The 12,111-nt window shown below is 47.7% G+C and overlaps 1 protein-coding gene across 3 annotated transcripts in view; it reads left to right on the top strand.

Annotated features, from left to right (window-relative positions):
* Window positions 1-11,890, top strand: part of zranb3 (zinc finger, RAN-binding domain containing 3) — a 162,750-nt gene extending 150,860 nt beyond the window's left edge. For all 3 annotated transcript variants that reach the window (XM_061690995.1, XM_061690985.1, XM_061690977.1), the window contains 2 exons: window positions 10,470-10,601; window positions 11,382-11,890. In XM_061690995.1, the coding sequence (XP_061546979.1) occupies window positions 10,470-10,601; window positions 11,382-11,480 (231 nt within the window). In that variant the 3' untranslated portion in view covers window positions 11,481-11,890. The remainder of the gene's footprint in view (window positions 1-10,469; window positions 10,602-11,381) is intronic.
* The last annotated feature ends 221 nt before the right edge of the window (window positions 11,891-12,111 follow it).

Below are 12,111 nucleotides of genomic sequence, written 5' to 3' on the forward strand. Positions count from 1 at the left end.
GTTTTTGGGATGTGGGAGGAAACCGGACTGCCCAGACAAAACCCACTCAGGCACGGGGAGAACATGCAAACTCCACATAGGCGGGCAGGGAATTGAACCCCAGACCTCAGAACTGTGTGGCAGACGCTCTAACCAGTCGTCCACCGTGCCGCCCTGTGTTTTACAGCAATACTTAATTTTGTTTATATATTATAATGGAGCTGTGGCTGAAATAGCGATGCTTTTGCAGTCATTCTCACCAAAAAGGGCGCGGAGGGCACAGGTGAATTAGAGCTGGTGCTTAATATCCCCCTCACATATTTTTCCGCCCATGTCCTCTGTCAGAATTCGCTCCTTCCTTTATTGCTATTCTGTCTCTCAAGCTTTATGGTTTCATAAAACATGTTAAAGTACAATATAATGTATATGTGCAGCCTTAATAGGATCGCCGTTCAAGGGCGTCATGCGATGTTGCTATGAATGCTTAGCCGTAGGGCTGTAACGTTTCGATAATCACGGTTTTCATATGCACGATCCTATGTTGTCTTTGAAATGGCAGAACTGCACCACGATCCTTTCCACTCCCAGGCTGTGAGCCTCAATTCCACATACAGCCATATGCGCTCACATTAAGTGCTACCAAACTTACATTAATTCATTTCCCGTACTGCTTATCGTCACTTGGGTCGCGGGCGTGCTAGAGCCTATCCCAGCTAACTCTGGGTGAGAGTTGCGGTACACCCTGAAGTGGTCGCCAGCCAATCGCAGGGCACAAATAAACAAACACCCATTCGCACTCAACATTCACACCTACGGGCAAGAGTCTTCCATTAACCTACCATGCATGTTTTTGGGATATGGGAGGAAACCGGACTACCCGGCGAAAACCCACGCAGGCACGGGAAGAACATGCAAACTCCACACAGGCAAGGCGGGATTTGAACCCGGGTCATCAGAACTGTGAGGCAGACGTGCTAACCAGTCGTACACTGTGCCGCCCGCTGACAAACTTCATATAATTAATATCAATATTATTATCCATCCATCCATCCATTTTCTGAGCACACTTTATCACAAAGAATTGACAAATAGCCAACACCGTCCTCCGAACATACACAGCTGAGCCAGAAATACCAGACCCGTCTCGAAATACTGGAAGCGGCTTGTTTATTCGTGACCACAAACAATGCGAAAAACATTGCTAAATGTTGTGGAAGTGGCAGAGGTGGGACCAAGTAATTGCTTTGCAAGTCACAAGTCAGTCTCAAGTCTTTGCCCTCAAGTCCCGAGTCAAGTCCCAATTCAAGACATGCAAGCCCCGAGTCAGGTCCTACACTTTGAGTTTCAAGTTCTTTTGAGTCATTTCACCAACAAAATAAAAATATATTTTTATATATGTAATATTTATATTGAATTAATGTGTACATATTAATTCACTATATTTTATTTAATATATTTTAAAATTCATACTTATTTATCAAAACAAATTTGATAAACAAGTACATTGAACCTTTATAAGAAACTAGGGGGCTGATCAACATTTTTGCACCTTCAAAGCCAATCATGAAAGGGGGGGCTTAGTTTATTGCCCCTCCAAAACCGATCGATAGTACCATCCATCCATCCATTTCCTTCACCGCTTATCCTCACTAGGTTGACGGGCGTGCTGGAGGCTATCCCAGCTATGTTCGGGCGAGAGGCGAGGTAGACCCTAAACTGGTCGCCAGCCAATTGCAGGGCACACGAAACAAACAACCATTCACACTCACATTCACACCTACGGGCAATTTGGAGTCTCCATCAACCTACCACGCATATTTTTTGGATGTGGGAGGAAACCGGAGTGTCCAAAGAAAACCCACCCAGGCACAGGGAGAACATGGAAACTCCACACAGGTGGGGCCGGGATTTGAACCCCGGTCCTCGGAACTGTGAGGCGGATATGCTAACCAGTTAGCCGGCGATCGACATTTTCAGTTATTCTATGAATAAATGCAATTAGTAATTGAGTATTCTACTGACAATTCTATCAGAATAATCCAGTATAAGGATTAAATATATTTTTGCTTTGTTAAAGAGCAGTTATGAATACACAAGAGAAAATGAGACCGTTCACTTAATAATGAACGACCAATTGGTTTCCTCTTTTAGATAATCAACAGTATTTTCCTTAAATTCACGTTGTGCATATAGCAGGAAACTGCATTTTCTTGTCTACAAACATTTCTCGTGAGGCAATTTCAAAAACAAATCTAAATAGATTTAAGTTTAAACTTGGCATTTCTTGTGAGTTTTAAAATCATGAGGCATTAATATAAAAAAAGAGGAACACAAGTTTGTCTCGTTATAAAGGTACAATTTTATCAAACTGTAGTATCTCAGTCGGAACACTAGGAGGCACTACATAAAAATATTATGTCAAAAAGTGGTGAAGAAAAGGACACGAAGAAGAATGTAGATTCATGTCAAATAGATGATAGCTGTGTGCTGGTCGACTGGAAAATAAAGTGAATAAAAAAAGATATACAGTAAAAGACTGATTCTTGAGAACACTACACTGACTAAACCAGACTGTAATGTACAGGAAGCCCAGACAGCGCACGGCCAGCCCGCCGTGTAACTATTTGCATGATCGCTCACAAAGCCAGCTGCTAATGCTAAGGAAAACAAGGATAAGTGACGTCAAGCCGCGCGATTCCCACAATGCAATGTGGATTATTAACGCCCTAAATGTTATGTTAAATGTCGTTGTCGTTTCTGTGTATGTTAAAAGTGGTTATTGGAATATATACATTATTTAGCTGTCACCTTTATTATGTAGTACTGTTTTTTAGGAAACCATTACTTTAGGTAGTGTGTGAAAGAATGACCTGTTGGTCAATTCATCTACTAAAGTGTGCCCAACAGGGTGTTAACGGTTTAAAGATAGTGAGAATTAACTACACATCAGCAGTAATGGTGTGGGACACTTTCCATCCATCCATTTTCTACCGCTTATCCGGGTCGGGTTGCGGGGGCAGTAGCTTTAGCAGGGACGCCCAGACTTCCCTCTCCCCAGCCACTTCATCCAGCTCTTCCGGAGGGATCCCGAGGCGTTCCCAGGCCAGCCGAAGGACGTAGTCTCTCCAGCGTGTCCTGGGTCGTCCCCGGGGTCTCCTCCCGGTGGGACGTGCCCGGAACACCTCACCAGGGAGGCGTCCGGGAGACATCCGAATCAGATGCCCCAGCCACCTCATCTGGCTCCTCTCAATGCGGAGGAGCAGCGGCTCTACTCTGAGATCCTCCCGGATGACCGAGCTTCTCACCCTACCTACACCCTGCGGAGGAAACTCATTACGGCCGCTTGTATCCGGGATCTCGTTCTTTCGGTCACGACCCACAGCTCGTGACCATAGGTGAGGGTAGGAACGAAGATCGACCGGTAAATTGAGAGCTTCGCCTTTCGGCTTAGCTCCTTCTTTACCACAACGGACCGATACAAAGTCCGAGTCATTGCAGACGCTGCACCGATCCGTCTGTCGATCTCCCGTTCCATTCTTCCCTCACTCGTGAACAAGACCCCAAGATACTTGAACTCCTCCACTTGGGGCAGGATCTCATCCCCGACCTGGAGAGGGCATGCCACCCTTTTCCGACTGAGAACCATGGTCTCAGATTTGGAGGTGCTGATTCTCATCCCAGCCGCTTCACACTCGGCTGCGAACTGCTCCAGTGAGAGTTGGAGCTCACGGTTTGATGAAGCCAACAGAACCACAACATCAGCAAAAAGCAGAGATGCAATACTGAGGCCACCAAACCGGACCCCCTCTACGCCTTGGCTGCGCCCAGAAATTCTGTCCATAAAAGTTATGAACAGAATCGGCGACAAAGGGCAGCCTTGGCGGAGTCCAACCCTCACCGGGAACGAGTCCGACTTACTGCCGGATATGCGGACCAAACTCTGACTCCGGTCGTACAGGGACCGAACAGCCCGTATCAGGGGGTTCGGTACCCCATACTCCTGAAGCACCCTCCACAGGACTCCCCGAGGGACACGGTCGAACGCCTTCTCCAAGTCCACAAAACACATGTAGACTGGTTGGGCGAACTCCCATGCACCCTCGAGGACCCTGCTGAGGGTGTAGAGCTTGTCCACTGTTCCACGGCCAGGACGAAAACCACACTGCTCCTCCTGAATCTGAGATTCGACTTCCCGACGGACCCTCCTCTCCAGCACCCCTGAATAGACCTTACCAGGGAGGCTGAGCAGTGTGATCCCCCTGTAGTTGGAACACACCCTCCGGTCCCCCTTCTTAAAAAGGGGGACCACCACCCCAGTCTGCCAATCCAGAGGCACTGTCCCCGATGTCCACGCGATGTTGCAGAGGCGTGTCAACCAGGACAGCCCCACAACATCCAGAGCCTTTAGGAACTCCGGGCGAATCTCATCCACCCCCGGGGCCCTGCCACCGAGGAGCTTTTTAACTACCTCGGTGACCTCAAACCCAGAGATAGGAGAGCCCGCCTCAGAGAACCCACACTCTGCTTCCTCATGGGAAGGCGTGTCGGTGGAATTGAGGAGGTCTTCGAAGTATTCTCCCCACCGACTCACAACGTGCCGAGTCGAGGTCAGCAGCGCCCCATCCCCACTATACACAGTGTTGGTGGTGCACTGCTTTCCTCTCCTGAGACGTCGGATGGTGGACCAGAATTTCCTCGAAGCCATCCGGAAGTCTTTCTCCATGGCCTCACCGAACTCCTCCCATACCCGAGTTTTTGCTTCAGCGACCACCAGAGCTGCATTCCGCTTGGCCAGCCGGTACCCATCAGCTGCCTCAGGAGTCCCACAGGCCAAAAAGGCCCAATAGGACTCCTTCTTCAGCTTGACGGCATCCCTCACCGTTGGTGTCCACCAACGGGTTCGGGGATTGCCGCCACGACAGGCACCGACCACTTTACGGCCACAGCTCCGGTCGGCCGCCTCAGCAATGGAGGCGTGGAACATGGTCCACTCGGACACTATGTCCCCAGCCTCCCCCGGAACATGAGCAAAGTTCTGTCGGAGGTGGGAGTTGAAACTCCTTCTGACAGGGGATTCTGCCAGATGTTCCCAGCAGACCCTCACAATACGTTTGGGCCTGCCACGTCGGACCGACATCTTCCCCCACCATCGGAGCCAACTCACCACCAGGTGGTGATCAGTTGACAGCTCCGCCCCTCTCTTCACCCGAGTGTCCAAGACATGTGGCCGCAAGTCCGATGACACGACCACAAAGTCGATCATCGAACTGCGACCTAGGGTGTCCTGGTGCCAAGTGCACGTGTGGACACCCTTATGCTTGAACATGGTGTTCGTTATGGACAATCCATGACGAGCACAGAAGTCCAATAACAGAACACCGCTCGGGTTCTGATCGGGGGGGCCGTTCCTCCCAATCACGCCCTTCCAGGTCTCACTGTCATTGCCCACGTGAGCATTGAAGTCCCCCAAGAGAACAATGGAATCCACAGCGGGAGCGCTCTCCAGCACCCCCTCCAAGGACTCCAAAAAGGGTGGGTACTCTGAACTGCTGTTTGGTGCATAGGCACAAACAACAGTCAGGACCCGTCCCCCCACCCGAAGGCGGAGGGAGGCTACCCTCTCGTCCACCGGGGTGAACCCCAACGTACAGGCGCCGAGCCGGGGGGCAATAAGTATACCCACACCTGCTCGGCGCCTCTCACCGTGGGCAACTCCAGAGTGGAAGAGAGTCCAACCCCTCTCGAGAGGACTGGTACCAGAGCCCAAGCTGTGTGTGGAGGCGAGTCCGACTATATCTAGTCGGAACTTCTCGACCTCACACACCAGCTCGGGCTCCTTCCCTGCCAGAGAGGTGACATTCCACGTCCCTAGAGCCAGCTTCTGTAGCCGGGGATCGGATCGCCAAGGTCCCCGCCTTCGGCCACCGCCCAACTCACACTGCACCCGACCCCTATGGCCCCTCCCACAGGTGGTGAGCCCATGGGAAGGGGGACCCACGTTACCCTTTCGGGCTGTGCCCGGCCGGGCCCCATGGGTGCAGGCCCGGCCACCAGGTGCTCGCCTTCGAGCCCCACCACCAGGCCTGGCTCCAGTGGGGGGCCCCGGTGACCCGCGTCCGGGCAAGGGAAAACGAAGTCCATTGTTTGTCGTCATCATTAGGGGTCTTTGAGCCGTGCTTTGTCTGGTCCCTCACCTAGGACCTGTTTGTCATGGGTGACCCTGCCAGGGGCATAAAGCCCCAGACAACTTAGCTCCTAGGATCACTGGGACACACAAACCCCTCCACCACGACAAGGTGACTGCTCAAGGAGGGGTGGGACACTTTGACCAAATATATTATCATTAAGACCTTCAGCATTATCTTGTCACTTATTATAGTTTCCTGTAGTAAAACAATAAGTTGCACATTTTGCTATAGAAAGACAAACCTCTGAAGTGTTGGTTACTCAGTGCTTTGGTAAAGATTGCAAGCCTTTTCAAGTCAGTGGGTTCAAGTCCAAGTGAAGTCACGAGTCGTTGCTGTTGCAGTCCAAGTTGAGTTACAAGTCTTTTAACATATCGTCAAGTCAAGACTAAAGTCATCATATTCATTACTCGAGTCGAAGTTATGTGACTTGAGTCCACACCTCTGGGGAGTGGTGCTTCATGCACACTGTTAACTTGGCTGCGCAGAGAGCGCTGGGTGTGCAGCAGGTGTGGCGACTCCTGGGCAGAGTGAGATAGTTTTTGTTTTTACTTTATGTTATTATTTAATTTCTGCTTTATAGCACAGATGAGAAGTCTGTCACCTCAATGTTTACATTGCCGCAGTTTATGGCACTAACTTTTTTTTGTTACAATCATGTATAATTAAGTAAATAAATAGTCCAGTTTTTGCTATCATACATTTTCTTTTTTTTTTTTTTTAACCCGCATTGTTCGATAGTGCCTACCTGAGGGGTGGAGCTGGAAGAGGTGGTGACCAGGATGTGGAGGGTCCAAGAGGATTTTTCATGCTCTTGTCTTAATTCTGGCAGCGTGCAAGTCCTCAATGGTGGGTAGGGGGGGTACCGACCATTTTTCTGGCAGTCCTTATTTTCCGTTGCAATTGGAGTTTGTCCCTTTTTGTGTCAGCACCAAACCAGACTGCGATGGATGAACACAATGACTGATTCAATGACTGCTGTGTAGAACTGCCTCAACAACTCCTGTGGCAGGCCGTGCTTCCTCAGAAGCAGCAGGAAGTACATCCTCTGCTGGGCCTTTTTGAGAATGGAGTTGACGTTGGTCTCCCACTTCAGGTCCTGAGAGAGTGTAATTCCCAGGAACTTGAAGGTCTCGACAGTTGACACAGGGCAGTTGGAGAGCCTGAGGGGCAGCTGTGGTGAAGGATGCCTCCTGAAGTCCACGATCATCTCTACAGTCTTGAACGTGTTCAGCTCCATGTTGTGTTGGCAGCACCAAAGCTCCAGCCGCTCCACTTCCTGTTGATACGCAGACCCGTCACCGTCTTTGATGAGGCCGATGACTTTGGTGTCGTCTGCAAACATCAGGAGTTTGAGAGCCGGTGCGTTGAGGTGCAGTCATTCGTGTAGAGAAAGAAGAGCAGCAGAGAGAGGACATATCCTTGGGGCGCCACTTATGGTGCGTGTGGATGAGGTGGTGTCCCCTAGACTCACCTGCTGTGTCCGGTCCATCGGGAAGCTGTAAATCAATTGGCAGATGGCAGGCGAGACGCTGAGCTGGAGAAGCTTGGAGGAGAGGAGTTCGGGGATGATGGTGTTGAACGCAGAGCTGAAGTCCACGAACAGGATCCTCGCGTAGGTCCCCGCGCCGTGGAGGTGTTCTAGGATGAAGTGCAGTCCCATGTTGACTGCATCATCAACAGATCTGTTTGCTCGGTCGGCAAACTGCAGGGGGGCCAGCACGGGTCCTATGATGCTGTTGAGGTGTTCTAGCATGATGCGTTCAAATGACTTCAGGAACACAGATGTCAGGGCGACAGGCCTTTAGTCATTCAGACCCGAGATTGCAGGTTACTTGGGGACTGGGATGATGGTGGAGCTTTTGAAACAGGATGGTATTTCGCACAGTTCCAGAGATCTATTGAAGATCTGTGTGAAGACTGGAGTGAGCTAGTCCATGCAAATTTTGAGGCAGGACGGGACACAAGATCTGGGCCTGCCGCTTTGTTGATCTTTTGTAGTTTGAAGATGCGTCTCACATGATGTTCATGAATGGTCAACGCAGAAGTCAGAGGTGCCATGATGGTCAGTGGTACGGCTGGGTTGATGTGGGGTTTGAAAGTGTCTTTTTCAAATCCGCAGTAGAAGGTGTTCAAGTCATCAGCTTGATTGAGATATTGATTGATTGATCTTCTGTTCTCCGCTTGGGGGGTGGTCGTTTGTAGATGGTTAGCGATTTTAATCCTCACCAGTAACTGTTTTTTCAAGCTTTTCTGCATAATTTCTCTTTGCAATGTTAATTTATTTTGTCAGATAATTTGCAGCACGATTGTGCAAGGCTCTGTCCCCTCTCTGATAGGTGTCCTCTTTAACCTGGCGAAGTTGTTTAAGTTTGGCAGTGAACCACGGCTTGTTGTTATTGAACGTGCGAAATGTCTTTGTTGGTACACACACATCTTCCCAGAAACTGATGTAGGATGGGACACTGTCCGTATATTCATCACAGTGCTGTGGAACTCAGACTAGGGCGTCGATTCACCTTCCAACACGACAATGACCCAAAGCACACAGCCAAAATATCAAAGGAGTGGCTTCTGGAGCAGCCTATGAATGTCCTTGAGTAGCCCAGCCAAAGCCTGGATTGAATCCAATCGACCATCTTTGGAAAGACCTTAAAATCGCTGCCCACCGACGGTGCCCATCCAACCTGACTGACCTTGGCTCTGCAGAGAAGAATAAAAATAAATAAATAAATAAAATGCCCCACAAACAGGTGTGCCAAGCTCATAGAGACATACCATAGAAGACTTAATCTGTGATTGCTGACGAAGGTGCTTCAACAAAATATTAAGACAATTTGCACAAATGTCTGAAAATGGTTTTTACTCATTATGGGATATTACGGGGGCAGCCATGGCCCAATGGTTAAGATCATCGCCTGCCACCGTGGGGGACATATGGTCTAGACCCCGACCAGACCATCTGCCAACATCCCCCAGACTCACAGCTGTGGTGTCCTTGAGCAAGACACTGATAACCCAAACTGCTCCCCAGGTGCTTCAGCTACCCCCTGCTCCAGTGTGTTTCACTAACAAGTGTGTGCGTTCACTGTGATGGGTAAAATGCAGAGAACAAATTTCGTGTGCATGCATGTTCATGACAATAAAGGTGATTCTTCTTCTGTATGTAGATTTTTTTTTAAAAGAAAACTGTACTCATCAGCTTTAGAATAAATCTGTAACATAGCAAAATGTGGAAAAAGTGAAGGCGTGTGGATACTTTCTGGAGGCATTGTGGTTCTCAGTCTTTGCACGTGTTTAGCGAGTATCTTCAAACGCACATGTATTTAGAAACAAATCTGTGAATTCAATCTTGATGATAATATATGTCAATCAGACATTAGTTTGTCAAAGTGTTGCTGCTATAAGACTTTCACTGCACATTGGCTACAGCCATAGATGGGGCTATGTAAGTCAAACCAATCAGGATGTTTAAGTTTGTTCAGCGACTACTACACTCGTGGTTCCTTGTGGTAGCTTACGGTTCCAGTTTTCATTAATCTCACACTGGCACTGGCCATGCACAGAAATGAAGAAACAGAGGAACGGTTGAATCTTATGCAAGGAGTGCAAGCAAGAATGGTAATTTCCTTGATTGGGATTCAAAACCCTGCTAGCACTCGCGGAGGAGGTCACAAAGCAGCAAATTGCATCTTGCGTGCTTTGACAGAAAAACAAGAGTCTGTTGTTAGTCTGCTTTCATTGATATAAAGTTCAAACTTAAAAACTACATCAGTATAATCTACAATTATGACATTTTAGGAGCCTTTTTAAAATTTATTTCATGCCATGTAGGTGTCATCATCACATAATTGCATTAAAAAGTTATCAGCTCCAAAAGCGATTGTTACATCACATGAACACGTCTCGGGATACAGAGAACTTCACATTAACTGCATTTTTTATTTCCTGCTCTGTGCTGTCATGAGTGCTCTCTATTTGTTTTTGGCTTCAGTTTTGATGAAGCACATCTGCAATGTGCCTCTAAGGTGCACATATCTGTTCAATTTGAGTGTTTCGCAGCGCAAGTAGGTGTGTGTGTGTGTCATAAAATAAGGCTTTAGGCGAGTGTGACGCTCAGCGAGAGCTAAACACATCACCTCTGTTGGGAAAAATCAACTTCAGCATAGATGGATGGTTTGGGAGGGAAGTGCAATCACAGCTTGTTTTTGGCAATTTGGTGCAGTATGAGCGAACATCCGACAGTGTTGCTCCGTTTTGTGATTCAATGTGTGTCTGTGTGTGTGCGTTTGCGTGTGTGTGCAGCTGAACGAGATGATCCGTGCTCCAGTGGAAGGCGATTTCTGGCAAGTGGACCACATCCGTCCTGTCTACAGCGGTGGAGGACAGTGCTCTCTGGACAACCTGCAAACACTCTGCAGCGTTTGCCACAGAGCTGTATGTGCATCACTCAACACTACAAGAAAATACATTTGTCCATCTTTATTTTGTAGGTGCACCACAGCCAGAGCTCTCTTTTATCCTAGTTAGAAAAAAAGTTGCATCCCTCATGTTGAAGATCATCTAAGGTGGCAGTAATGTGATACATGGTCAGCCTTCTCTTGCCAGTAATAGCATCCCAGTAGGCGGCTATGTCGTGGTGATGTATAGCATCGGCTGCAAAAGGCCGTGTGTGTGTGTCGAGGGCCTTTGTTGTGTATCTAGTAATCACACACGATTCCTCAAAAGAGACATTAGAGAGCAGGGATGTCAAAATAAAAGTCTCTTCTGAAATGTGCTTTAATGTCACACCAGCGACTGTTTTGGTTTCATCAGGGTCTTAATATCTTTCTGTGGAGTGCCTCAGCCAAAATACCAAAAGAGTTGAAGTCCCAAAAGATATACAGAAGTCTCGTGTGACTTAATGTGCATTGGTGTTTTATGATGCATATTATTCCCAAAGGTTTTAGTAGAACGCTTAATTTGACTTCAGATATTAATTTGACTTCAGAGGTTTTCCATGCATTATCTGGTATTTTAAAAAAACATTTCTCCCATCAAGGTGTCAGAAATAATCTAATTTACACCAGTTCCCCTCAAAAAATGATGAAATGAGAAATGAAGAAAGTCGTGTCAACCAAAATTTGGATTTAAGGAAAAGTAGATTCATTTCGTATGAATGTCACACTTAAATGTAAAATAAGACAAACCATGTTTTATTATTTTTCTCTTCAATAGAGGACGGCTCAGCAGGCCAAGGAGAGGAGCCAGATGAGGAAGAGCGCCGCAGCCAACAAGGTTGCGTCAGACATCAGCAGATTCTTCATCAAGAAATGACGCTCAGCGCTCACTGAGGTGCATTGTTGAGTCCCAACTGGCACTCACAAGATGCATCATGATTTTTCTTTGTTATTGGAAACAAAAGGCCAAACTACTTTGTTATCCGGAATTTTTTTTTCCATGGCAATAGCGAACAGGGACAGCAAGCACATCCCCCTCTCGTCCCCGAACCATCACAAGTGTATGGGGGGTTTGATTTATTGCAGCCCCCTTTTTGCTTGAGGCGTAAATGGAGCAGGTTGCTTCAGAGATGCGTTGCTATTTTCAGATTTTGCAAACTTAGTGCAATGTTGCAGGTGAGCTAGGTGATAAATTAGAAACATACCATTGAACAAGCAATGGCTTGTTTGTGTTGCTTTTTTGGAAGATGGATGACTATCTTGTGGAATAAAAACCTATTTTATGTACCTCCTGTTTCTTTTCACTGTTCTTTTAGCGCTTTCACCATAGTTTGGAGCGCCATTACACCATAACATATTGGACTAGCTAGCAAATGGTGTCATCGCCTCAAGTCTGAAACATTATTGTCCATACTCCATACACCTCGCTCCTCTTCTGCTGTGCTTGATGATCTGAGCAGAGCTGCAGTCAGTCAAGAGGGCTATGTTTAGAGGCACTGAGAAATGAG

This window comes from Phycodurus eques, chromosome 1 (assembly GCF_024500275.1).
Source record: "Phycodurus eques isolate BA_2022a chromosome 1, UOR_Pequ_1.1, whole genome shotgun sequence".
In the NCBI taxonomy this organism is placed as follows: Eukaryota; Metazoa; Chordata; class Actinopteri; order Syngnathiformes; family Syngnathidae; genus Phycodurus; species Phycodurus eques.